We start from the raw sequence: 25,140 nt of genomic DNA, 5'->3' as shown, positions 1-25,140 counted from the left end.
CATGTTGACTGCCTCAGTTTCGGTTAAGTTTATTTGCACCAGGCATAAGAAAAACACACAACATAAGATGAAATACAAATACAAAAAACTTCATAAATCATACAACATCGTTTGAAATAATGTCACGATATGAACGTAAGCAGACATTGCAATAGTTGGGGTAAACAGCAAAAGAGGGTAAAGTCCTTGTGAGTAGCTGACCCATGTGGTAAAACATGCATACCTTTAACAGAATATGTATGTCCGCTATTAACGAGTTAACAATGCAAAACAGTTCTAAACAACACTGACGATATAAAGCTACGAGGGTATGAACAATAACAACACGAAAAATATGCCTTGAATATGCTTTGTTTATACTCCTTCAAAAGAAATTGTTCATTCAAATTTCAAATTAATTAGAATCTTTAATGCTTTCACTTCTCCAAGGATAAATATCATGTATAAGGACATATAGATAGCTGCATTTTTTTTTTTAATAATGAGGGCGCATAGTTGTGTAGTTTGCAGAATTTCTGAATTATGAATAATAATACTCATCATTAATAAACGGATAAATGCCATCGTCATTTGTTTTTAGAACAATTTAAGTGATTTATTTTTCTGTTCATTTAGAGCTCTTTGTTTCGATTACATTTAGTTCAATTCAGTACACACTCAATTTTCACATTTTCACATTGAAATTATACACGATATACAATGCAATCTTGAAACTCTAGTATTATACACTTCTTTTAATGAGCACAGGCCTATGCGATTAATTCCGATCATATGGATATGGCAAAATCACTTTCTGTGTATTTCCTTGATTGGTATTTGCATTAATTGGACTTTACGTGACTGATTGAACGCTCTACAGTTGAAGCTATAAATTTCTTAATGTTGGGGAAGGAACTGCGGGGAAAAAATGTTAATGTGTGTTGTTGTAACAACATCTTGCCGTAACAAAGACACTACAATAATGCAGCAACAGACGAAACTCTCCCCCACACCCCCCCCCCCGTCTCTTTTTCTGGCTGTCTTTGAGCTCATGGATACAAAATGACAATGATAATGATGATAATGATACTACCACTACTACTACTAATAATAATAATAATGATAATAATGATAATAACAATGATAATAAAAATAATGATAATAATGAACGGGTTTAAAGGGCGCACTTACCCAGTTCTTTTAAGTGCGAGTTGAAACTACTTCTTTTCGAGTCCTATCGAGGCAGCATTTCTAACTGATCCATGGCAAATTCGAATAATAATCATCACAACCACAGAGGTGTCATGACAAGCCCCCCCCCCCAAAAAAAAAAAAAGGAAAAGGGAATATATCGTCATATTTGCTGCTGCCATTTCTCAAAGTTATTATTAAGATTTCTTATTAAAGATTAATTTTTGCTTTCTTATATCATAATCAGTGAAAAGAAATGAAACAAAAATATAATTTATTGCAATCGCGACTCAGTCGGGGTCATTCCACGAGACCGACACCCACGAGTCATACGGGCCACGAGACCAACATCAAAAATATGTCCATGAATCATACAATCCATGAGTTATACCAGGGAGGTGTTTCCTCTCGCTTCCCTGCATATGCGACGTCTCCACGATATTTCCTTGAGACTAGCTGGGTCTCCGAGGAATCTCGAGAGAATTCGACATACATGTATTTATTGTTATTACTATTATCATTATCACTATTATCATCATTATTATTTATTATTATTATTATTGCTATTATTACTATTATCATCATCATCATTACTATCATTTTGAAGGAGACTTTTTCCGATATCCAGCTCAGGATTTTGAGATGTCTCTACTACCTTGAGGAGACAATGGCGACCTATTAGAAATGACGTGAAGACGCCGCCGCCATTTCTAGTCCAAATGAGTAGTCATCTTGTTTGAAGATTAGTCGGACACTGCCCTTGACTCGCCTTCTCCTTGACAGCTGAAGCCATTTTTTGTTTTGTCTTCCGAGATGCAGAGAAGTTTTAAACCTACCCTGCTGTAAAAAAGAACACATAGTGTTCATAATGTATTCACAAAGTTGGATATGGGGAAAACGCTCAAATTTAACAGTGCGAAGATGATTTCACATTGCGGTAAGATTTTTCACACAGGGTTCACATGCAATTTTGTAGTAATGTTCTGTTTCACGATGTGTTCACAATGTTAAAACGCTCGAATTTAACAATGTGAAGAGATTTCGCACTGTGCTCACAATGTGTCCACACTGTGGGGCATGGTGTTCTTTCCAGCAGGGATATAGCAATCCACTGGTGTAAGAAGTTGTTAAGATTTTTGGTGTACGATTCTTGTGCCACGTGTGGGTTCCTGTACACTTTTGGCTAATTGTCGTTTTGATACCTTTTACGAGGGGTCCCAGGTCCGGCGTCAGTGAAACGTACCTCCCACCTGGGGGGCATTTCCAGAGACTCCAACCCCAAGCACCTTCTGATCTGGAGATTCTCCCGTCCGAAACCCCTAGCAAACGGGAGACTCCAAGTTGATGTATGCGAACCGCGAAGTTCCTAGGGTTCTAGATGTTCTCTGGTGCTATCTAAGGCTTATTTTTTCAACATACGATAGCAATAAGTAAGAAATCCTTTCCACCGAGAGACACAGAGCCAGGGCGGGAGAAATCAAATCTCAAGCGGGAGAACGGGAGATTTTGCAAAAATGGGCTTTCGGTGGGAGATCTCCCGTCGAAAACGGGAGAGTTGGAGTCTCTGCATTTCATGAAGCATTTTGTCCGACAAAGTTGTCAGACCAATTTGCTCTCAGCCAATCAGATACCAGGATTTCTGTAGCTTGTAACAGTTTGTCATAAAAATATCTGATCAAAACATTTCATGAAACGCCCCCCTGATTTGTCGTTCTTTTTTGTTCTAGGGTTGCATTTTCTAGACAATCCGGCTCTGTGCCCCGAGCAGAATTCTCAGCCTCAGACCCCGTTTACAGTGCGAGGCTGGGCCGAGCCGCGGCCGAGCCCAGCCTCAATTGCGGGGCCGAGCCCCGCAATTTTGTCCGTTTACACTGCCGGGCTCGGCAGCGCTTTTAATTTCAAACCTTTCAATATTTTGTCGTAGTGGCGCTCTGCTTGTAAACAAACGCAATTTGGTATAGCCTGGTTTTCAGACCCTTTGCCAACTGGATTCCGTGGCGACGAAGTCGCCGTTCGGGCAAAGGCCTTTACCGAAGGAAAATCCTTTGCAGGACAAAACCACCTTAAACTATACTAGTTTTCGACGTTGAGGGAGTTAATATCGTGAATAGCGAAATAGTACTGGTAGAGGGTCTGGAAGCCAGACTAAAATTGGCCGCGCATTTGGCCCAGTTTGCGTTTACACAGTTTACACCAAGAAGAGGCCGAGACCACCTCCAGAGCGTGGCCAAATGCGCGGCCAATTTTGGCCTCCCATTTGGCCTTTTGCGCGTTTACACTGAAATGAAGGAGGGCTCGGCCGCGGCTCGGCAGCGGCCGAGCCTCGCACTGTAAACGGGGTCCTAGTCCACTCCGATGCATGAGAGGTGTTTACTGCTCCATAACCTGTTATTGCCTCTCTAATCCGATAAATCGATGGAATTGCTATGTTTAAAAAGGAAAAAAGGTGGTTTAAGTGGAGCCATTGAATGCTTCTGAGGGTTACATCCATTTCATTTCTTAAAATCAAACTTTATTTTCTCGTCCAAACAATTTACATGTAGGCCCGATATTACAAAGGACAAACCAATGTAGTAGTACATTCCATATAGCACAATAGGCATACGTCCCTTCTCCGAGTCTCCAAAAATAGCTAACCATGATTATGACTGGTTATGACTGTTTAAAGGGGCATTCCAGACGATTTTCAAAATAATTCCTATATTTTAACATTATGTAGTACCATGAACCTGATATACAAGGACATTAATTGTATCGTTAATTGATACATGCATCTGTACATCTCAAAAGCGCCACAAAGACATTTTTTAGCATGCATGCTTCACTGCTTTGATCCCATGATCGTCACCGCCAGCAAGCCGGGAGAAGAACAAGACGGAGATTCGAGAAATCTAAAACTATATGCGCAGAAGAAAATAACTCACAAAAATCAAGTAAAGTGAATGTGCAGTTGTGGTGTATGTTAGGAAATCATGCCTCAAACAATTTCGCTTGGGAGAAGCAGGCAGTTTTTAAAAGGAATTAACATTTTGGCAGAATGATTGTCATTTGTGATCTCAATGTTTTACTTTTCCGCAGCTTATTCCAGAGCAAAAAGGGACGGTAATGGCAGAAAACAGGTATATTTTCTCATTAGGCAAGGTCTTATGCGTGTGCGAAAATGTGCGAATCAGCAATTACCCACCTTTTGACACAAAATTTGTCATGATCTCAGGTTTGCTGCTCCTCATCATCTGTATTATTCAAAGACATTTCCGTCTGAAAAAGGCGTATCAGCGAAACAAGACTGAAATGAGGGAAAAGATTCATTTGTTAGTGACGATCCATGATCACACAATCGTTATTGTCCAGACACCTGAATGTACTCATTAAGATGCACATAATCATGTGACTGCCGTGAACAGCCTATGTATATTAGGTCCATGGTAGTACATACAGCTCCATGTATGGATTAATTGTATTGATTGTGGTCCTTGAGTAGAGAAACCAATACACTGAAAATATTAAACAATTGACACTGGACAATGTTGATGACGTAGGAGCCTCACATACATTTATTTCAGAAATGTAGCAGTGTAATACCATTACAACACCACTTGCTTAACAAGTACAGCTGTGTAGAATCTTTGCACGCCTTCTTCTCTTGTTCTGCTTATTTGAGTCCCAACTCATGCATTTTTATGGTGAGGCTGGACCATGTCATCATTCCTGTTCATTTAAATTTTTTTTCTGTAAATTTTGAAAACATTCTTATTCCTCATATCAATGACTATAAATTCTGAAACTCTGTACTCATCTGGGGGTTTCGTTTTACAGAATGGCAGTTAGATGAGCCAGCTCCTTCTCAAGACCATATTGGTAAACTTGTGACGGTCACTTCATGACATTGACAACTTTTCGTGTGTTTCTGGCAAACAAACGGACTATGATTATCCAGATGTAGAAATTACAAAAAGCGAAGCCGAGCAGAAGGGAGAGAGGAAACAACTCTGACTTAAATTCATCTCAGTACAGTTTTTACTTTCCACTCACGGGGTTAAACACCCTCCTCAGTCAAAGTCTGTTATCAGTGGGGTCCATACTGTCGGCTTAGAATTACAAATATTATACGTACAGTATACAAACCTATTAGAAAAGAAATATAAAGCGTAATTTTTCCTATTAGCCTATGAGACCTCCTGAAGACAGTTTCTGTAGAGTGCGTATCAAAAAAGATAATCCACCTTTGGAGGGCTACCATTTCTTAATTTTCAGCTATGGAGAGCACAATGTTGCTTGTGAGGAAACAGAAACCCTTTCTCTTTCCAGTGGTACCTAGTTATGTAGACAAATGTCATTCATGACTGAGCACATAAACTTTAAAGACAACAATGACACATTGCCCTTTTTCCAACTTTGAGTGTCACATGAAGGAACAATGCATGTATCCCTGAAGGGATGAGATCTGTCAATGCAATGTCCAAATAAACAGGCCAGCCTGTACGAATGCAAGTTTGTATTTAGGTTTGTATTCAGGGTTTCGTTTAACAATTTTCATAGTCCATAGTATTAAACCTGCAACATGGCCACCTGTCCGATAACTTGGTCACTCCCACAAGGCCAACCCACACAGTCCATTTTCTCTGTTCATATTCAACACATGGCTTGTAGCGACAAACCATGTTTTGAAAATGAAGGGAGAAAATGAATAATGGGTTGACATATTTGTGGAAGTGATAAAGTTATCAACAACATGACCATGTTGAAGGGTAAAAAAAAAAAAGTTAGAAGAAACCACACAAACATGCAGTCATGCAGGCTGGCCTGTTAATCTGACCACTTTCACAGATAGTTCTCATCCATCTAGTAAGACATTCATTGTTCCTTCATGTGACACTCAAACTTGGAACAAGGGCAATTTGTCATGGTTGTCTTTAAAGTTCATGTTCTCAGTCCTGAATGACATTATTTTGACGACATAATTAGGTACCAATGCAAAGAGGAAGAATTCCTCTTTTTCTCATAACCAACATCGAGCTCTCCATAGCTGACAATTAAGAAATGGTAGCCCTCTGAAGTTGGATTACCTTTTTTTTTTTTATATACGCACTGTAGAGATCAGTGATCAAATCCAGTAACACCATGTCTTCGGTTCGGTGCTGTTATCTTTTCAGTTAAAAAATCACTAAAGACGAGGTTCCAATGACGTCACCCTCGGGGGCAAAAATTGCGTATGGAGGACCCCATACGTGTGGGCAAGAGTGTAAGCATTACATACGCCTACCACGTCCCATTACGCGGTACGTGTACCGCGCGCTACACGCGTTATTTGGCAACGCGTTATTTGACGTCGCGGAACCTCGTCTATAGCTGTTTTTTCTTAAGTACGCAATCTATTATTTCCTTCGATAATTGTTTCAGTTGCAGAAGGCCTCGTAAGCCTTCGGACCTTCAAATAAAAGCCTGTAATATAAAGCCTCTAATCTAACGCTACCTCTATAACTGATTCATAAATGCACAACACATGATAAATTTTTACTATTTTCCCGATTAATTGCCTTATTTCAATGAAAATCTATGAAGAAGAGCTACTTCATCTAATCTACTCCCTTCAATACAAGGTGAGAAGTTAATCCCATTTTTAGATCACACCATCAGCAAAGGTGTTTTTTTATCACTTAAGGTCACATGACAGTGGGCAAACAACAAATTACAAAAAGACTCTGAAACTTATTAGCACTTTATGGTTCAATTAAGAACACTTGTGCATAGAAGACTGTGAGGTAACGATGGTAAAACCTATTTACAAACTTTTAAAGCATCCTAATGATAACTACTGGTCATTCAAAGGTAAAATAGAAGATATATGAAGGCATGGAAAGGCACACAATACTCATACTTATACATGAGAGAATTATGAAGCAGATCCTAATCAGCCGATTGAGAGAGAGCGCACACGTATAGGCCTACAACCAGGCATATAACTTCTTTGGCTAATTTTGCTCATGAGCAGCCATAATAGTAATGGCCGGTCATTAGCACTTATCACGTCGCGATGATGACTGGGCGATTTCATTTGTGTGTGTGTGTGTGCGTGTGTGTGTATGTGTGTTTGTTGTTTTTTGTGCTCGCGAAAATGGCTGTAGCGGAGTTTCACGCATACATAATTTTTTCGACTATTAAGATAATTATGTAATATGACCGATCAAGCAATAAGGACCTGCTTCATTACATAAAACAAAACAATTCACATCAATTTGTTCTTAGTAACCTACTGACCCACACTCTGTATCTTCAAAACAGTCTTAACAGATTTATATGTTAGTCCGTTTGTCTGTGTTTAAAGGTTTGAATTTTGTGCCGAGTAATGATTACATGCATCTCATTTGGCACGGGTTTTGCTGCGGTAGCAAAGAAAACTTATACCATTACATGTCGTTAAGCACTTTTAGTCATCATTGGTGAGAGCTCAACGTTGGCGGCGTGCTCCTTTGACATTGGCAAATCATCGTCAACTTGCAGGTGTATGGGTGCGGTGGTGCCGTACTGGTAGTGAACCCGCTGCGCCTCCACTCTGTCCTCGGGAAGCGTTGGGCCCCAGAACTCCATGGGTCTGATTGCAATACGAATCCGCTGATGACAAGCAAATAATTACATATCAAATGCAGTTGTTATAGAAACAAAATCAAAGCTTGCTTAAACAAGATTATGTTCAGTTGTTAACAGCAAACTCTCTAGTCATGACCATAATTCATAATACAACAAGCAGATTTGACTTATCAACGTCTCTGAAGAAGGGTTACATCATAATACATTGATGAACGATAAACATTTTGAGTAATGAACGCGTAGGGTTTGGGCTTTGGCTTCATGTCGAATATATAGTGCAGTTTTCTTTTGTTATAATTGTTTTATCAAACTTTCAAATCGAAACAAAAACGATTAGAAAAAAAAAATATAGAAAAGATAGCTTGCGAAATAAGTTCATAAGGATGGTTGATAAGTATAGGTAAAAAGTTCTCTAAACACATCCAAAAGTTGTATTTGCCTGTGACAGTTTCGACGACGGGCTGTCATCTTTCTCAAACGATGGCTAATTGCCACTTAGCCATCGTTTGAGAAAGATGACAGCCCGTCGAAACTGTCACAGGTAAATACAACTTTTGGATGTGTTTAGAGAACTCTTTACCTATACTTATCAACCATCCTTATGACAGGGCTCCACACTATCTTTTACTTTTGGTGGCCCAAAGGCAAACATCCGACCTTTTTTGGTGGCCCGATCAGGCCACCAAATTCTTCATTTCTGAAATTTTGGTGGCCCGACGTGCATTTTTTGGTGGCCCCGGGCCACCGGGCCACCGTTAGTGTCGAGCCCTGCTTATGAACTTATTTCGCAATTTACGTGAAGATTACGGACAGAGTACCGTCCCAAAGGTCAGACAGTTGGAAAAGCTCGAACTTAACATGCAAGACATTGCAACCATCTCTCGCTCACGCTACGCTGTGCACGATGCGAATATCACCCCTCCCAGTCTACGTATCAAATGCCCGATATCAAAACACCAAAAATGCCAAGAAAATTGTGGATAAAGCAAGAAAGGATCTTGTCAGAGAAAGAATCCGGTTAATCAACAACAAATTACGTTCAATCGAAAGAGAGAAAGAAGAACTCGAGTTGGATTTGTACCCTACATTGCACAAGGATACGAAAAAGAACGTAATCTCGTACATCGCGGGAAAACGCGAGAAAACTTTCATCACAACGCGGGACAGACATATTGGAAAATTCGAACACTGGTCGGAAGACAACAAGTGCGGGGGTGTTACTCGACATGAACATGGAAATTCATACCAGGATGAGGTGGATCTTTCAGGAACACAGCTGAAGAAGTGGGTATACAAGGCCAGTAAGTACAAACTTTCCCGTTCACAACATGATGTACTGTCGAAAGGGCTAAATTTCGCTGTAGTCCCACCTATAGAGAAGACTCCGGTAGACGATTTTATCGTAGCAACGGAGCAGGCAGCAATACAAGTGCCTCAGAAAGATAGGAATCGTTTTGAGAAATGAAGTGACAGGGCTCTTACGCTCATTCAATCCGCCGACTCCAAATTTATCCAAAGAAGAAAGGAAAGCCTTAGACGAGTTGAGACAGGAAGATTCCATCACGATTTTACCAGCTGACAAAGGGATATGTACTGTCATTTTTGACAAAGAGGAATACGAAGGAAAAGTGCAACAATTACTGGCGGATGAAAACACTTACAGAAAACTGAAAAATGACCCCACTGGCAGCTACAAGAGAAAGCTGATCCAGCTGTTAGAAGGTCTCAAGAATAAAAGATTTCAGAGCCACAATACAAGTACCTTTACCCCGCGCAGGAAACGATTCCAAGATTGTACTGCACTCCCAAGATACACAAGCAGGGATTACCGCTCCGACCAATTGTAGACTAATTATACAGGCTCTATTCTGTACAACTTGACAAGATCGTTGGCAGATATTCTCCAACCTGTAGTAGGCTTCACCGAGCACCATGTGAAGGACACTCAAGATCTCATTGAAAGCCTCAAGGACACTTTCTTACAAGATAATGAGGTTCTCATCTCCCATGATGTGGTGTCACTGTTCACCAAGACACCTATAAGTGTGGCCCTAACTGTCATCAAACAGAGACTGGACAATGACGCATCTCTCCGTGAAAGAACCTACTTCTCCTTTCGAGGAACCATCTACAAGCAGACCTTCGGCGCAGCTATGGGGAATCCAGTATCCCCCATAGTTGCAAACATGTATATGGAACATTTACAACAAGAGCATTAGACACAGCTCCTTCTGAATGCAAGCCACGCTTATGGAAGCGTTATGTCGATGACATCCTAGAGATTGTGGACAAAGACTCGGTGTCTCTCCTCACAGATCACCTAAATCAAGTAGACCCAACAGACAGCATAAAGTTCACTTTTGAACTTGAAAAAGAAGGATCAAGCCCTTTTCTAGACACTCAAATCAGCAGAAAGCCAGATAGACGCATAGGCCCGAATTCACGAAGGTGGTACAAATGAAACCACGGTTTAAACTATGGACAAAAACCATGGAGCGCCAAGTGTCGCATGGAATATTTCGTTACGAAATCAGTCTTTTCGTCGATGAAATGATTATCTTGTAACGAAATGGCAACATTTTGTAACTAAATGAACTTATCGTCCACGAAATGATAATTTCGTTAATGAAATGGTTATTTTGTCAACGAAATGACCAATTTCGTAACGAAATATTCCGTACGACACTTGGCGCTCCATCTTGTAACGAAATGAACTTATCGTCCACGAAATGATAATTTCGTTAATGAAATGGTTATTTTGTCAACGAAATGACCAATTTCGTAACGAAATATTCCGTACGACACTTGGCGCTCCATGGTTTTTGTCCATGGTTTAAACCATGGTTTCATTTGTACCACCTTCGTGAATTCGGGCCATAAAGTTCACGGTATACAGGAAGCCAACACACACCAACCAATACTTCAATTTCAAGTCCCACCACCCCCTTTATCAAAAGTTAGGCGTGGTTCACACTCTCTTCCACCGCTGTGAAACAGTAATACCTGACCCCAAAGACAAGGAGGAAGAGGCCACCACCAACTCTACTGCTTTGACGCAATGTGGCTATCCCCGATGGACGTTCAAACAGAAAGACAAGAACAACACAACAACCTCCAAACAACAGAAGAAAGACGCAACCACACGCAAGAAGTATCCGGTAGTCATCCCTTTTATACATCAAAGGCCTGTCAGAAGCAATCAGCAGGATTTTCAGGAAACGTGGCATCTCTACAGCAATGAAGCCATGCAACAAGCTTAGAGACATACTGGTTCACCCAAAGGACAAAATCAAAGAAATGGACAAAGCACAAGGAGTGTATGTAGTCCCCTGCTGTTCTTGCCAAGCCAAATATATCGGGGAAACCAGCCGCAAATTAAGTAACCGAATTGACGTACACAAAAAGGATTGCCAAAATTAGATGGACAATCATACACACGAGCACAAAGGGCATCCGTAAGCCAAACATACAACAACTCTGCCATAACTGACCATGCTGGGAGGGAAAATCAAAATCACGTCATCAACTGGGAGGGGTCGCGGTTAGTAGCGAGAGAGAGCCAGGACCTGAACAGAGGCATCAGGGAGGCCATTTGGATTAAAAGAACCCCTACAATATGAACCGGGATGGGGGTGCATACCAACTAAAGATGTTTCATTTTTCATCTGTAATTTCTGGACTTAAAATCACCTGGGTGAAAGGATTATTAAATTATCAAAATAGAGGAAAATGGAAATGTTAATGTGTATTATTTAGATAACTTAGGGGACAATATGATTTGGTATTGTAATATGGCCGTAACATAAAAGAAAATCAATTGATTCAAAGCAGTTTTATACTTGAAATTCTTAAGGCTTGGTGTGAATATACCTTTTCCCCACAAGATATCCGTAGAACAAGCGAAAAACCAGGTGATCTGGTTTAATTCATTAATTCGTATAAATAATGAGATTGTCTTTTTAAAAAACTATGTTTCAGAGGCGTATATTAAGGATTAAACAATTATTGAGTGATGATGGTTCATCTTTTCAAAGTTTTGAACAGTTTCGGGCTAAATACGGTGTTTGTTGTAATTTTTAGAGTATTTTTCAGTTATTCATGCAATCCCCTTAGAGTGGAAAAAATATAATGAAAAGAAATCAGTAAATGATAATGAAATAAAGACGCAACAAGAAGATACGATATACAATTTGTTTAAAAGAATTAAGATATGTCGATATATACATCGAATATTATGTGATAGGATATTTCAACCATCTAAATCAGAAAGGAAATGGGAAGAAATTTTTAACCAAAACTTGGACTAAAATATATAATATTCCTTATACATCTACTTTGAATCAAAGACTTCGTTATTTTCAGTACAAAATTTTACATAGAAATATTGGTGTTAACAAATTACTTTTTGCAATGGGACTATCTGACACACACCTCTGTACGTTTTGTTCGAGCTCCACAGAAACAATCGCACATTTGCTTTGGGAATGTGACGCTACCCAAAGGTTTATTGCTCAACAAGAAATTATGTTACAGAATAAAATTCAAATTACTAAAAGTTCCTTTATACTTGGTTCGACAGAAAATCCAAAATGTTACAACGTGGTTTATTTATACGCAATATACTTCATATTTTCATAAGAAATAAAAAGAAATCGTTACATTTTAGCCAATTTTGTCAATTTTTGAAGCAAGCAAAGAAAGTAGACGAATATATGTCTGAGAAAACTAAAGGTTTTGTTCCTAAAAGTGGAATCGCATTTACATTACCTAATTGTTTCGCAGTTGCCTGTCAAATGTCGATCATTTGTGTTTATGTACTGTATGTGACATTGATTTTGTACCTGAATGTTTGTATGAATAAAATTTCTTTGTGAAAAAGAAAATAATTATCTACACACCTCTGCAAGCGATCCCTCAAAGCGCACCAAGTCGTATATCCAAACGCCTGGGATGCAGATGGTCGTGCTGGCGATGAAGAGCCAGCCGATCACGTGGCACCAGACGGGAAAGGGTCCGTTGTATTCGGGGCTCTTCCAGTTGGTCATGTTGTATAACAGAATTACCTTGGGTTTTATCGAGGACACACAAACAAAAATTGATTTAATTTTGCGCGCAAGTACACAGTCACGCCATTAGTGACAGACCAATGAAAAAGATGCAAAAAATGAGAATGATAATATTGATGATTGATGATGATAGTAATGACAATAATGATAATCATTATCCATATAAACGTCATTTTGATATTATAATCATGTTAGCAGTATTATCATTTACTTCTTTTATCATTATTCTAAGTATCATTACAATAATACAGTCATAGAAAAGTAACTTTTAGGTTGCAGGATTATCTAAACGACTTTCTCGTCACATTATTAAAACTTGGGACCCGCTCACCGTTAAGATCATCGGCGTAACAACAAGCCATGTGCCCTTCCAAAAGTTGAACGCCCAATGGTCCACAATCTTGTTCCCAATCATGCTACGGATGTCGTTCTTGAGCCGATCGAAGCCGTACACCCAGCCAAAGCTCAGCGGGAGAACAAAGCCGCAAATGATGCTGGCCCAGCCAACTGCGTAGCTATCGACAAGCGACATCCAGTACGAGCCGGCCTGTAGAGGGAGTGAAGTGTCTAGAATATTTTAGTTCAAAGATAGTTCTCAATGATAGTACTACAAAATCTGCATCATGTGAGACAGACAAGCAGTCATTAGGACATATATTGTTTTTGGTGCCCGTATAGTTCTAGAATGATTCACTGCATGTATTCTTATTATATAATAAAGACCCCCAACCCACCCCAAAAAGGACGAAATAAACAAAATCAAAAGCGCTCGGAGACTAGAAGGTCACTTGTGCAACAGTTAACTGTGTTCTAATTGCTCACGTCACGAGCAGGACCACCACTGAAAATGTTGTCAATATCTCTTCATAGTTTTAGGAGTAATATCGCTAAAAAAACAAACAAACAAACAAACCCACAAACGCCGTTCGGCCGATAGAACCAATGATACATATCGAAATCCCTCAAGCTACATAGACGTGACCAAAGACAGGGATAATATTGTCTGACATAGTCAGAAATATCAAAGGGCATACAATTCCAAGATGAAATCAGAGTTTATAGTTTGATGAAAATCGGCTCTGATATGGCTAAGATATCCGCAAACAAATTAAAACAAAGTGGTCCTAATAAACGGTGGGTCCCAATTTTTTACTAGGACCTCTTTTTTTTTTTTTTGATATCTCAGCCATTTCCAAAATCCATCATATTGAGTTAATCATTAGAATTGTATCTTCTGACATATGTTATTTCAAATCTAAATAAAAAGGGTTTCTCAGTATCTCACAAAAAATTTGGGAACCTGAAGCCCAATCCTCTACCATCCCTTTAAAATCACGAAATTATGAAGAGAGATCAAATAAATAAGAACGTTTCATCAGAAACACAAAGCTTATCTTACATTGGTCATGTAGGCGAAGCTGGCCATGTAGGCAAAGGAGCAGAACATCGCTACCACAGCTACGCGCCATTTCCTTAGGCCTGGAACAGCATCCAAGATGACCGTAATAAGTACTTCGGTCCCAACAAACTGAAGAAAGATAACGATGAACACATACAATATAGGTACACATTGTAATCCATGCGTAGATATCAATAAGTGATATGATTATGATCGTAACTGCGCTTGAAGGAGACTAATCTCGTCGACTAATTGGTTGGTTTTGTTGGACTGTAGCGTTGAGGTAGGTTTTTGTGGGGACTGTATAGCGTTCAGGTTACTACAAAAAATGTCGGTACTTGAGTTATGACTACATGACAGATTCTGTGGCGGTGAAGAGGATTTTGTCTACATTATCAAATCATAAACATACAGCCTTCATAAAACCAACATTCACACTGGACTGTCTAGCATGAAGTAACGTTTTCAAAGTTCTGACACACACACACATATGTATATATATAATATATATGTATATAGAAGAGCTTGCTCCCAAAAGGCGCTAAATCCATCATTTTCAGTGAATTTAGCGCCTTTTGGTTGCAAGCTCTTCATATATATATATATATAATGATGAATCGTCCTACCTGGCTGTCAAGAGCCACAAGGAAGAGCATGAAGAAGAACATCACTGACCATACAGGAGCAGCCGGAAATTTGGCCAGAGCAGCTGGACATACGATGAACACCAGACCAAACCCTATACGGGTAAATTATTATCATTATGTTAGCTGACGAATCATCCAGTGCCTTGTTCAATCAATCAATCATGAAGAGTCGCATGATAAAGAATACATTGGGAATTGCGATGGAATGACATTATCAGCTTAATTGCTGATTTGAATATTCATTACGACCAGTGACGACCGGTCAAGAGGTGATTTCCAAAAAACTGTTAAATTTCGCAATGATATAACTCCTCATGTATCCGATTTGGATAATTTTTGCACTGTACTGTCGGGAATTGTTTCTCTCCTTTTTTTTTAAAGAATTTACAAAATTCCGGAGTGGATTTCTTCTTTAATAGAATACAACAGGGCTATAAATCTTTTGGATTCCGAAAAAAAAAAACTAGAAATGTCGCTATGGCGACTGATGCCTCCGCCATAATGCATGATTCTCCAAATAGGTGTATAGTACAATGTCTTCACAATGTGTGATGACAGTTTCACATAACTGCAAAATATTGAAAGGACAGGTTTGTCAGAAATATCTTGAATGTTCACTTTCCTTGAACTGGGTTTGCTATGATTGTCTAAGAGTGCAGGTACACATATTTAGGGAATTGAGAATTTTTACTTGACTTCTGACGGACCCTTTTATAAGTTTATGCATTGAGTAATTTCCAAGGTATGGAAAAAGAGTGTAATTACAGTACAAAATAGATTATTTGGGGGGCATTGAAACCTGGCCTTTGACCCTTAACCTTTGACCTTTGACCTTCTGGCTGGAAATTTCTCGGAGAATCTCCATTAGGCAATGCATGTATATATTAAGTTTCTAAACTAATAATGCAAGCATTGCATATACTAGTATATGAGGGAAATAGTAAAATTTTGAGGAGTTGACCTTGGCCTTTGACCCCTAAATTCCCTAGATAATCCCTGCCAGTCAGTACTTGCGTATGTACCAAGTTCCATGAAGATACATTGAACCATTTGCGAGAAAAGTAATATTGCAACATTTTCACCTAACCTTTGACCTTACGACATGAATCTCTCTGGGGAATCTTTATGCAGTAGTACATGTCTACACTAAGTTTCAAGAAAATACCTTTGGGCATTGCATAGATATGGGGAAAAATAGCAACATTTTTAGCATTTGACCTTGACCTTTTGACCTTTGACCTCTTGCCAATGTCCCTAAACTCTACTCAACTAATTGTCCCATCATACATCATCCTTGGACCAAGTTTGGTGAAAGCTGCTTTATCCAGTTTTGAGTTATCACATAAAGAGATAAATTTTAGGATTTGACCTTGATCTTTGACCTTTGAACTCTGTCCGATTTCACTAAAAAACTAATCAAGTAATTGCCCAATCATACATCATCCTCCGACAAAGTTTGGTGAAATTTGCTTGATCCAGTCTTGAGTTATCGCGTAAACAGATACAATTTCATGATTTGACCTTGACCTTTGACCTTTGGACGATTTCACCCAAAATCTAATCAAATAATTGCCCCATCATACTTCATACTTGGACCAAGTTTGGTAAAATTCCAGTCAATATTTCTCAAGTTATCGCGTAAACGAAAGCGGACGGACGTACGGACGTACGTACGGACGTACGTACGGACAACCTGAAAACATAATGCCTCCGGCACCACTTCGTTGCGGAGGCATAAAAACCATCAACAAACGAAGAATAGTAGACCTTCTGTCATTCACAATTTACACACATATCAACTAGAAGTTCGCCTTAGATACGTTCCAAAAGTTGCTCTACGCATGACTCTAAGAAAAAAAAAACAACACCAAAACCGAAAAGCTGTGAACTGCTAATCTCACATCTGTGGAGGTTGAAAAAGAACAAGGAAAAGTAGAAATTACGCGGTGCGTAATATATGTCCCCGCCGGAAGTAGCATTTTGTAGCAAACTGTGCAATATAGGTAAAAAATCAAGGTCAAAGGTCAAAGAAGTCAAAGGTCAAAATTCTGTGTAAAAGTTTTGAAGCCCTCACCTAGTGCCATCACATAAAGCAAACGGAATCGAAATCGGGTTAGAAATGGCGGAGGAGTAGCATTTTGTAGCCAATGTACAATACAGGTCAAAAATCAAGGTCAAAGGTCAAAGAAGGCAAAGGTCAAAATTCTGTGTTAAGTTTTGAAGCCCTCACCTAGTGCCATCACATAAAGCAAACGGAATCGAAATCGGGTTAGAAATGGCGGAGGAGTAGCATTTTGTAGCCAATGTACAATACAGGTCAAAAATCAAGGTCAAAGGTCAAAGAAGGCAATGGTCAAAATTCTGTGTAGAAGTTTTGAAGCCCTCACCTAGTGCCATCACATAAAGCAAACGGAATCGAAATCGGGTTAGAAATGGCGAAGGTGTAGCAAAATGTACAATATAGGTCAAAAATCAAGGTCAAAGGTCAAAGAAGGCAAAGGTCAAAATTCTGTGTAGAAGTTTTGAAGCCCTCACCTAGTGCCATCACATAAAGCAAACAGAATCGAAATCGGGTTAGAAATGGCGAAGGAGTAGCATTTTGTAGCAAAATGTACAATATAGGTCAAAAATCAAGGTCAAAGGTCAAAGAAGTCAAAGGTCAAAATTTTGTGTAGCAGTTTTGAAGCCCTCACCTAGTGCCATCACATAAAGCAAACGGAATCGAAATCGGGTTAGAAATGGCGAAGGAGTAGCATTTTATAGCAAAATGTACAATATAGGTAAAAAATCAAGGTCAAAGGTCAAAGAAGTCAAAGGTCAAAATTCTGTGTAGAAGTTTTGAAGCCCTCACCTAGTGCCATCACATAAAGCAAACAGAATCGAAATCGGGTTAGAAATGGCGAAGGAGTAGCATTTTGTAGCAAAATGTACAATATAGGTCAAAGGTCAAGGTCAAAGGTCACAACTGAAATTCTGTGTAGAAGTTTCAAAGCTCCCATGTAGTGCTATCATATAAAGCAAACAGAATCAAATTTTTTTTTTTTTAATTTTTTTTTCCCTTCCACAGGGTGTTTTATTCATACACATATTCAGAAAGTCACATTTACAAATAATTTTCTAAATACAAAACATCGACAAAGAGTGGCCTACTGCACTTGTACATATAACATATAACTTATATCATTTTTTTTTTTATTTTATTGGCAGAAATAACCCTGAAAACACTATGAATATCATGCAATTTTAATATTCAAAAGCACTTAATAAATAAAGCCCATTTTTTCACAAAAGTTTTTTCTCTACTATTCATTTGACTTATACATTTTTCCATCTCAAAATAACATTTTATCTCAGATATTATATATTCGAATGACGGAACGGTCTTTTTTAATTTCGCTGAAAAAATTTCTCTTCTTATAACAATCATCATACAGTTTAATGCACTGTTGTTGAGACCATACAATCCGAATAACTTGTGTTGGTTTGTAAATACAATTTGTTTATCTATCTTCAAAAGTAACCATCGCTCAAACTTATTCCATATATTATTTGAATAAGGACATGAACAGAATATATGCATTATGGTTTCCTCACTGTCATTACAAAACGTACACTTTTTATCTGTTACAAAACCAAATTTTAAAAGAGCATCTTTCATATATAATATTCTATTGAGAATCTTAAATTGAAACCACCTCATATTAATATCAATAGTTGATTCAAAAGGAATTAAACAGTATAAAGACCATGTTTCATCATCAAGATCCAACATGCTACTCCACTTAACAAAACTGTTACAATGTTTTGACGTGTGTCTTAACAACGTTTGATAAATATCAGAACAACCTTTCTTATGTTTCAGTATTACATTTAAACCATGAGGAATAAAAGGGTCTGCTATTTTCGACATGCGGTTTTTTGCAAATGATTGGATAGAATTACACAGTCCACCGTGCTGAAGAAAGTTAGTTTGTATATCAAACTTCCTCTGAAATTCAAAATATGAAAGAAATTTTCCATCATTATCTAACAAGTCATTTATAAATCGTACACCTTTTTCACACCAAGACTTAAAATATACAGTGTTATTATTCATTTTAATCAAAGGATTATTCCAAAGAGGCTGGCTTGCCCAATTATCATTTGTATTGATTTGTAGAAATTCTGAAAAAGCCAGAAGTACCTCTTTCCAAAAATCATTAGACATTACATTGGCAAGTTTTTTGTAGTACAGTGACCCCATAAATAAATGAAACGATACTGGTTGGGGCAAGAAAGAACGGAACATGTGGAACGTATAATTTTCAGTCTGCGGATCACTAATAAACCTTCTGATCCAGGATATTTTAAGAGATTTAGCATGCATGAAAATATCAATCATTTTAGTACCACCATGACAATATAGCTGGCACATTTGATTTCTATTTATTTTATCGGGTTTATTTTCCCATATAAACGAATAAAAACAACGATTTATATCTGTCAATGTTTTAAAATTTGGTTCAGGAAGTGATAACAACAAATAATTTAATTTTGACATCAATAATGATTTAACTACAGTAATTCTTCCTAAAACAGTAAGTGATCGTTTAGACCAGGAGGTCATTGTGTTTGTAATATCTTTCATTTTTTCACAATAATTTTGTTCAACCATTTCATATAATTTAACTGAAAATTCTATCCCCAGGTACCTAAAGTACCTACCCTGAAAAATCCAGTCAAAATTACAATCTTCCAATAATTTAATTCTACAATTCCGATTCTTTCCTATCCATATTATTTTAGTCTTTCTGGGGTTAATTCTTAAATTCGATATATTAGCAAAAGTATCAAAAATCTCAAAAGCATCTTTTAGATCTTGATCTGATCCGTTAAGTGTTAAAAGTGTATCATCTGCGTATTGTAATACTTTAAAATTTTTTTCATTAATTTGCAACCCAACCACAGAATTTGTGTGCCTAATCATAATTCCAAGAATTTCACTGACCAACAGAAAAAGGTAGGGTGACAAGGGATCTCCTTGTCGACAGCCCTGTTCTATTTTGAATCTATCTGTAAAATAACCGTTCACTAAAACACTGGAAGTAGCATTGTTGTAAAACAACTGAACCCATTTTTTCATAGATTGGCCAAAGTTAAAAAAATCTAAAACTTTAAAAAGAAACTTATGAGACACAGAATCAAAAGCCTTTTCGAAGTCAATTAAAAGTAACAAACCTGGTATATCATGTAACTCTGTATATAAAAGTATATCATACAGTAAACGAATATTTTCACCAATGTATCGACCTTCCAAAAATCCGGTTTGATTTCCATGTATCAAATATGATAAAAATTTCTTAAATCTGTTTGCTATACAACCAGATGCCAGTTTATATATTACATTCAATAAAGAAATTGGACGCCAATTCTTTAGAAACTGTCGGGGTTGATTTACTTTTGGAATTAATGTGATTACTCCCATTTTTTGTGCTCCCGACATTTGTCCTGAAAAATAAGCATAATTTAAGGAATTTAACAAAAAAGATTTTATTTCCTTCCAAAAAACACGATAAAACTCCACGGTAAAACCGTCTAATCCGGGAGATTTATTACATTTCATATTTTTTAACACAGAGTATACCTCTTCTTCATTTAAGGGACCTTCTAATGATAACGACATTTGTTGTGATAGTTTTGGTATGTCAGAAGATGACAATAATAAGTCTAAATCTACATCTGTGGTTTCTTTTTCTTCATACAAACTGGAATAAAACTTAAACACTTCTTTCTGTATATCGCACTGATTCATAATAATATCATTGTTACAAAAGAGCTGACGAATTTGTCTATTAACATTATTCTGTTTTTCCAAAGTTAAGAAATACTTTGAGGGCTTCTCTCCTAATTCCATCCACTTAATCCTGCTTCTCATTGCGATTCTTTCATTTTCTTTTGAGCGTAATATTTCAAATTCTTCTTTCTGTTTATTTATTTCATCTAATATTTCGCTTTTATCATTACACAGTAATAATTTTTCTTCTAAATTTTCTATATTTTTCTCCAATTCCTTTTCTCTATCAATATTTTGCTTTTTAATATAAGAAGCGTAAGAAATAGTTTCCCCACGTATTATCATCATTAAAATTTCAAAAAATAACTGATCATTAACAGTCAGCTGACATTCACCAATTACGTTGTCACTGTGATCAAACTGGACATTTCCCTTTGCATAAAATATAATTGTATCTTTTATAATTTGTTTAATTTTCTGAACATATATTTCATCTTTCAATAAAATATTATTAAATTTCCAAAACCCTGGTCCCCGTTTAAACTCATTAAGATTTAAACTAAGAGAAACTTTAGCATGGTCAGTACGGTAACCTGAAGAAATATCAGTGTTACAAACTAAAGAGAGCAATTCGGAGGATATCAAAAAGAAGTCTAATCTACTTTGTTTAAAGGGATTTTGTTGCCGCCACGTATAACATCTTTCATCCGGATTACATATTCTCCATGGATCACATAAACTTAAATCATTTTTCATTGTGTCTAATTGTTTTTTGGCCCTAGGGTTATTTACATGTACATAATTATATGTATCGAGGGTTGTATCCTGAACTAAGTTCCAATCACCACAAAGGATAGTATGTGGGTTTTCGAATTCTAATATAATCTTTTGAAGGTCAACAAAAAAATCAGGTTTATCAGTATTCGGACCATATAAAGATATAAATGTCAGATTATATTCATATAATTTCAAATCTAATATCACAAAGTTTCCTGTTTTATCTATCATAACTCTATTAACTTTTACTGGGATTGTGTCTTTAAATAATATGGCGACACCTCTTGAATTTGAGGTATTACATGAAAGAAAACATTCACCTTTCCATTCCTTACGGATTTCTGCCTCAGTGCTCGGTATAAAATGAGTGTCTTGAATACAACAAACATCATACTTTTTTGACTTCAGATAAGACAAAACATCTTGCCTTTTTTGGCTATTCGCTAGGCCACGACAATTCATCGAAATAAATGTTACATTATCCTGCATTAGGTAAATATACTTTCAGAAAACGTGCAAAAGGACAACCTGTGGGTTGTCCTTTTGCACGTTTGCAATCAAAATTGGCTCAAAATCAAAATTGGCTCATAAATGACAGAGAAGTAGCAAATTTAACATTTTGATCACACACGGACGCACACACGGACGGACGCACGGACGGACGCAAGGACGGACGGACGCACAGACACACACACGTACGGAGCCCGTTTCATAGTCCCCTGCTCGAACTCGTTCGGCGGGGACAAAAATATAAGGGCAAACTATTCGTGCTAGGGTTAACAACCATACTTCCTCGGAAGCACGCCATTGGTCATTGCAAGAGGCCATTTACTCTATCGGAGACATGAAATAACATTGCATTGTTTCAGAAAACACCCTCAAATGCGCTCATGTTTCAGAATGGAGTGTTGTCAGTACCTCTTGGTTATTCTACATACACGGCATGCTGATGGACCTTTCCTGTTTGTGTAACCTCGTTTATCTATCTTTTTGACATTATTCTTTTAGAGTACACTGAATGATCTTTTTTTTTTTTAAAATTAACAACATTGTTCATGGGAAGCAAAACCTCCTTTAAAGCGCATACTGTGTTGTATATCTTACCTGCTTTCACAACCTCGTTCACAGGAACCCCCGTTTGTTTGGCCAAAAATCCGAGGATGCTGAATACGGTCAGACCGCAGTACATGCTAGTCAGGCTGTTCCCAAGCACTACGAGAAGAGCATCACTTTGATAAGAAATGGAAAGAAGCAAGAAAAACTAGAGATTGTAATTTGTCATCACTGACAAATTAAGGTGATCCGATTTTTTTTTTTTTTTTTAATCAATGATTCAAGTCCTGATCGCAATAGGCATGGCCATGCAGGTTTCATCTGTGTTCGAGACATTGGCCGTGTGATGTTTGGATTCTCATTTAGAAAAGGGAGTCATATCTGCCATCTTTGGTACCAAATCTGTATACACTATAACGAAGATACAGCAACAAGTACATATGACCTTTGACCCCACTTTGCACAACCTAGATGGCATCTGAGCAAAAAGTGGTTATTTTGTGAAATGATTCTTGTAACATGATCTTTGCGTGTGCAAAATATGGGAAAGATAAGACATGTGTTCACCAAGATACAGGATGAAACATTTGTGACCTTTGACCCTAATTTACATACCCAAGATGTTGTCCGATCAAGTATTTGTTGTTTTATGAAATAATGTGCGTGACATGAACTAAACATGTGCAAAATATGGGGGTGATAGGGGCTGTTTTTCTTGAGTTATTGCAAAGAAAGTTGCAGAAACATAGAAATAGCTCAATACATCGAAGATAAGCTTTAATTTCAACCAAGTATTGTAACATGATCCCGACATCATATGAAAAAACAAAGGGTACGGAACGATAGCGCAAAATCTCAGTTACAACATATTAAAATCTGAGAAAAATTCACCGAAGGGTAAGTGAGCTAGTGCTCGATAAAGACAATCATGTCAATTTTCACATCTAGAAAAATTCCCTCCCATAGAGATAACACGTCATAACGAAGAAACAAAAAGAAGTACAGATGACCTTTTGACACCACTTTGCACAGACAAGATGGCATCTGAGCAAAGAGTGTTTTTTTTGTGTGAAATGATTCTTGTAACATGATCTTTGCGTGTGCAAAATATGGGAAAGACAGGACATGTATTCACCAATATACAGGATAAAACATTTATGACCTTTGACCCTAATTTACATACCCAAGATGGCGTCTGATCAAGTAGTTGTTATTTTATGAAATAATGTTCGTGACATGAACTAAACATGTGCAAAATATGGTGGTGATAGGGTATGTTTTTCTTGAGTTATTGCACATAAAGTTGTAAAAAGAAAGAAATATTACAATACATCGAAGATAAGCTTTAATTTCAACCAAGTTTTTTCACGTGATCCCGACAACGTATGAAAAAACGAAGGGCACACTCACGATAGCCCTACGTCTCAGCTACAACATATTAAAATCTTAGAGAAATTCACCGAAGCATAAGTGAGCTAGTGCTCGATAAAGATAGTCATGTCAATTTTCATTTCCATAAAAATTGCACTCCCATAGAGATTACACGTAAACTGGTCAAATTTGACAAGGCTACCTTCAATCCATTTTTTCGAGGTGATGTCGTCATCTAATCAAATTTGTGTAATTACATTTATGAAAGAGCATTTCATAAGCTACAACATATTGAAATTTAGGTGAAAATTGGCAAAGGATAAGTGAGATACGCTCGAGCAAACTTGAAATTTGATGACGTCATTTTGAAAATTTACTTTTTTACTTTATTCAGAAATTTGATATCTTTCAATCATTTTTTCAGCATAGCCAGCCCATGAAATGACATGTACAACTCATCAGCTTTCAGAATATGTCAAGAAAATGGGGGGTCACCGTCCATCCTGACGAGTAAAATCCGATTTAAAATTGGCGGTTTTTTGGCATAGTTGCACTGTGTATCCCCATTGACGCACGCGCGGAATTTTGAATTTGACGGGTCTGTATGACGTCATATTGAATCGGATCGACTTGAAACTTGGCATAAATATTCCTTGACATTTCGGACATCCGATCCGTGTGAAAAAATTGAAAATTTCTATTTCATATGACCTGTGCGTGCGAATATGTGCGCGCGCGTACGCGTCCGTCCAATTTTTTCAATTTTTCAAAAAATGCTCCAAATGGTCTGAAACGTGTGCAAAAAAGTTTTGAGCTCGATTTGAGCATACAAATATTTCAACGCGCGCGTACGCGCGCGTTTTGAGATTAAAATGAATTTTGAGAATATGAGTAGAATTCGCATGACTTGAAATATATGTGACGTAAATTTCACTGAAATATTCTATTCCATTAATGAGATATGCCTGAAAATGTGTTTTCATATAATGACGTCATAGTGACGTCACGGTCGACTGATCACTATGATTTTACTTGCGCTGTCGTCTTTGCGACATGATACATATATGGTATAAGTTTGACATTGAGAGGCAATGCACTTTCTGAGCTAACCTCTGCACAACTTTTGAGGAGAAATAAAGAAAGAAACAAAGAAAGAAGAAAGATTCAGTACAGATACAGAAGGTGATCCGAGAGGATACTCGGATCACCTAACAAAGAAATCACGCAAACCTATAAAAAAATACTATAACTTCTTAACTGAACAACTTCAGATTGTGTTCAATGTCAAGCTGTTTG

At 37.6% G+C, this 25,140-nt stretch overlaps 1 protein-coding gene across 1 annotated transcript in view; it reads right to left on the bottom strand.

Moving 5' to 3' along the window:
- Positions 1–11,300: 11,300 nt before the first annotated feature.
- The window catches only part of LOC140241168 (sodium- and chloride-dependent neutral and basic amino acid transporter B(0+)-like), a 31,179-nt gene continuing 17,339 nt past the window's right edge, over positions 11,301–25,140 (bottom strand). The window contains exons 7-12 of the mRNA XM_072320929.1: positions 22,525–22,649; positions 14,850–14,962; positions 14,224–14,352; positions 13,156–13,371; positions 12,657–12,821; positions 11,301–11,324 (exon numbers count right to left, since the gene is read on the bottom strand). Of these exons, the coding sequence (XP_072177030.1) occupies positions 11,301–11,324; positions 12,657–12,821; positions 13,156–13,371; positions 14,224–14,352; positions 14,850–14,962; positions 22,525–22,649 (772 nt within the window). The remainder of the gene's footprint in view (positions 11,325–12,656; positions 12,822–13,155; positions 13,372–14,223; positions 14,353–14,849; positions 14,963–22,524; positions 22,650–25,140) is intronic.

This window comes from Diadema setosum, chromosome 17 (genome assembly GCF_964275005.1).
Source record: "Diadema setosum chromosome 17, eeDiaSeto1, whole genome shotgun sequence".
Classification (NCBI taxonomy): Eukaryota; Metazoa; Echinodermata; class Echinoidea; order Diadematoida; family Diadematidae; genus Diadema; species Diadema setosum.
The sequence above is the reverse complement of the archived record's forward strand: the minus strand, read 5'-3'. Positions and strand labels throughout refer to the sequence as shown.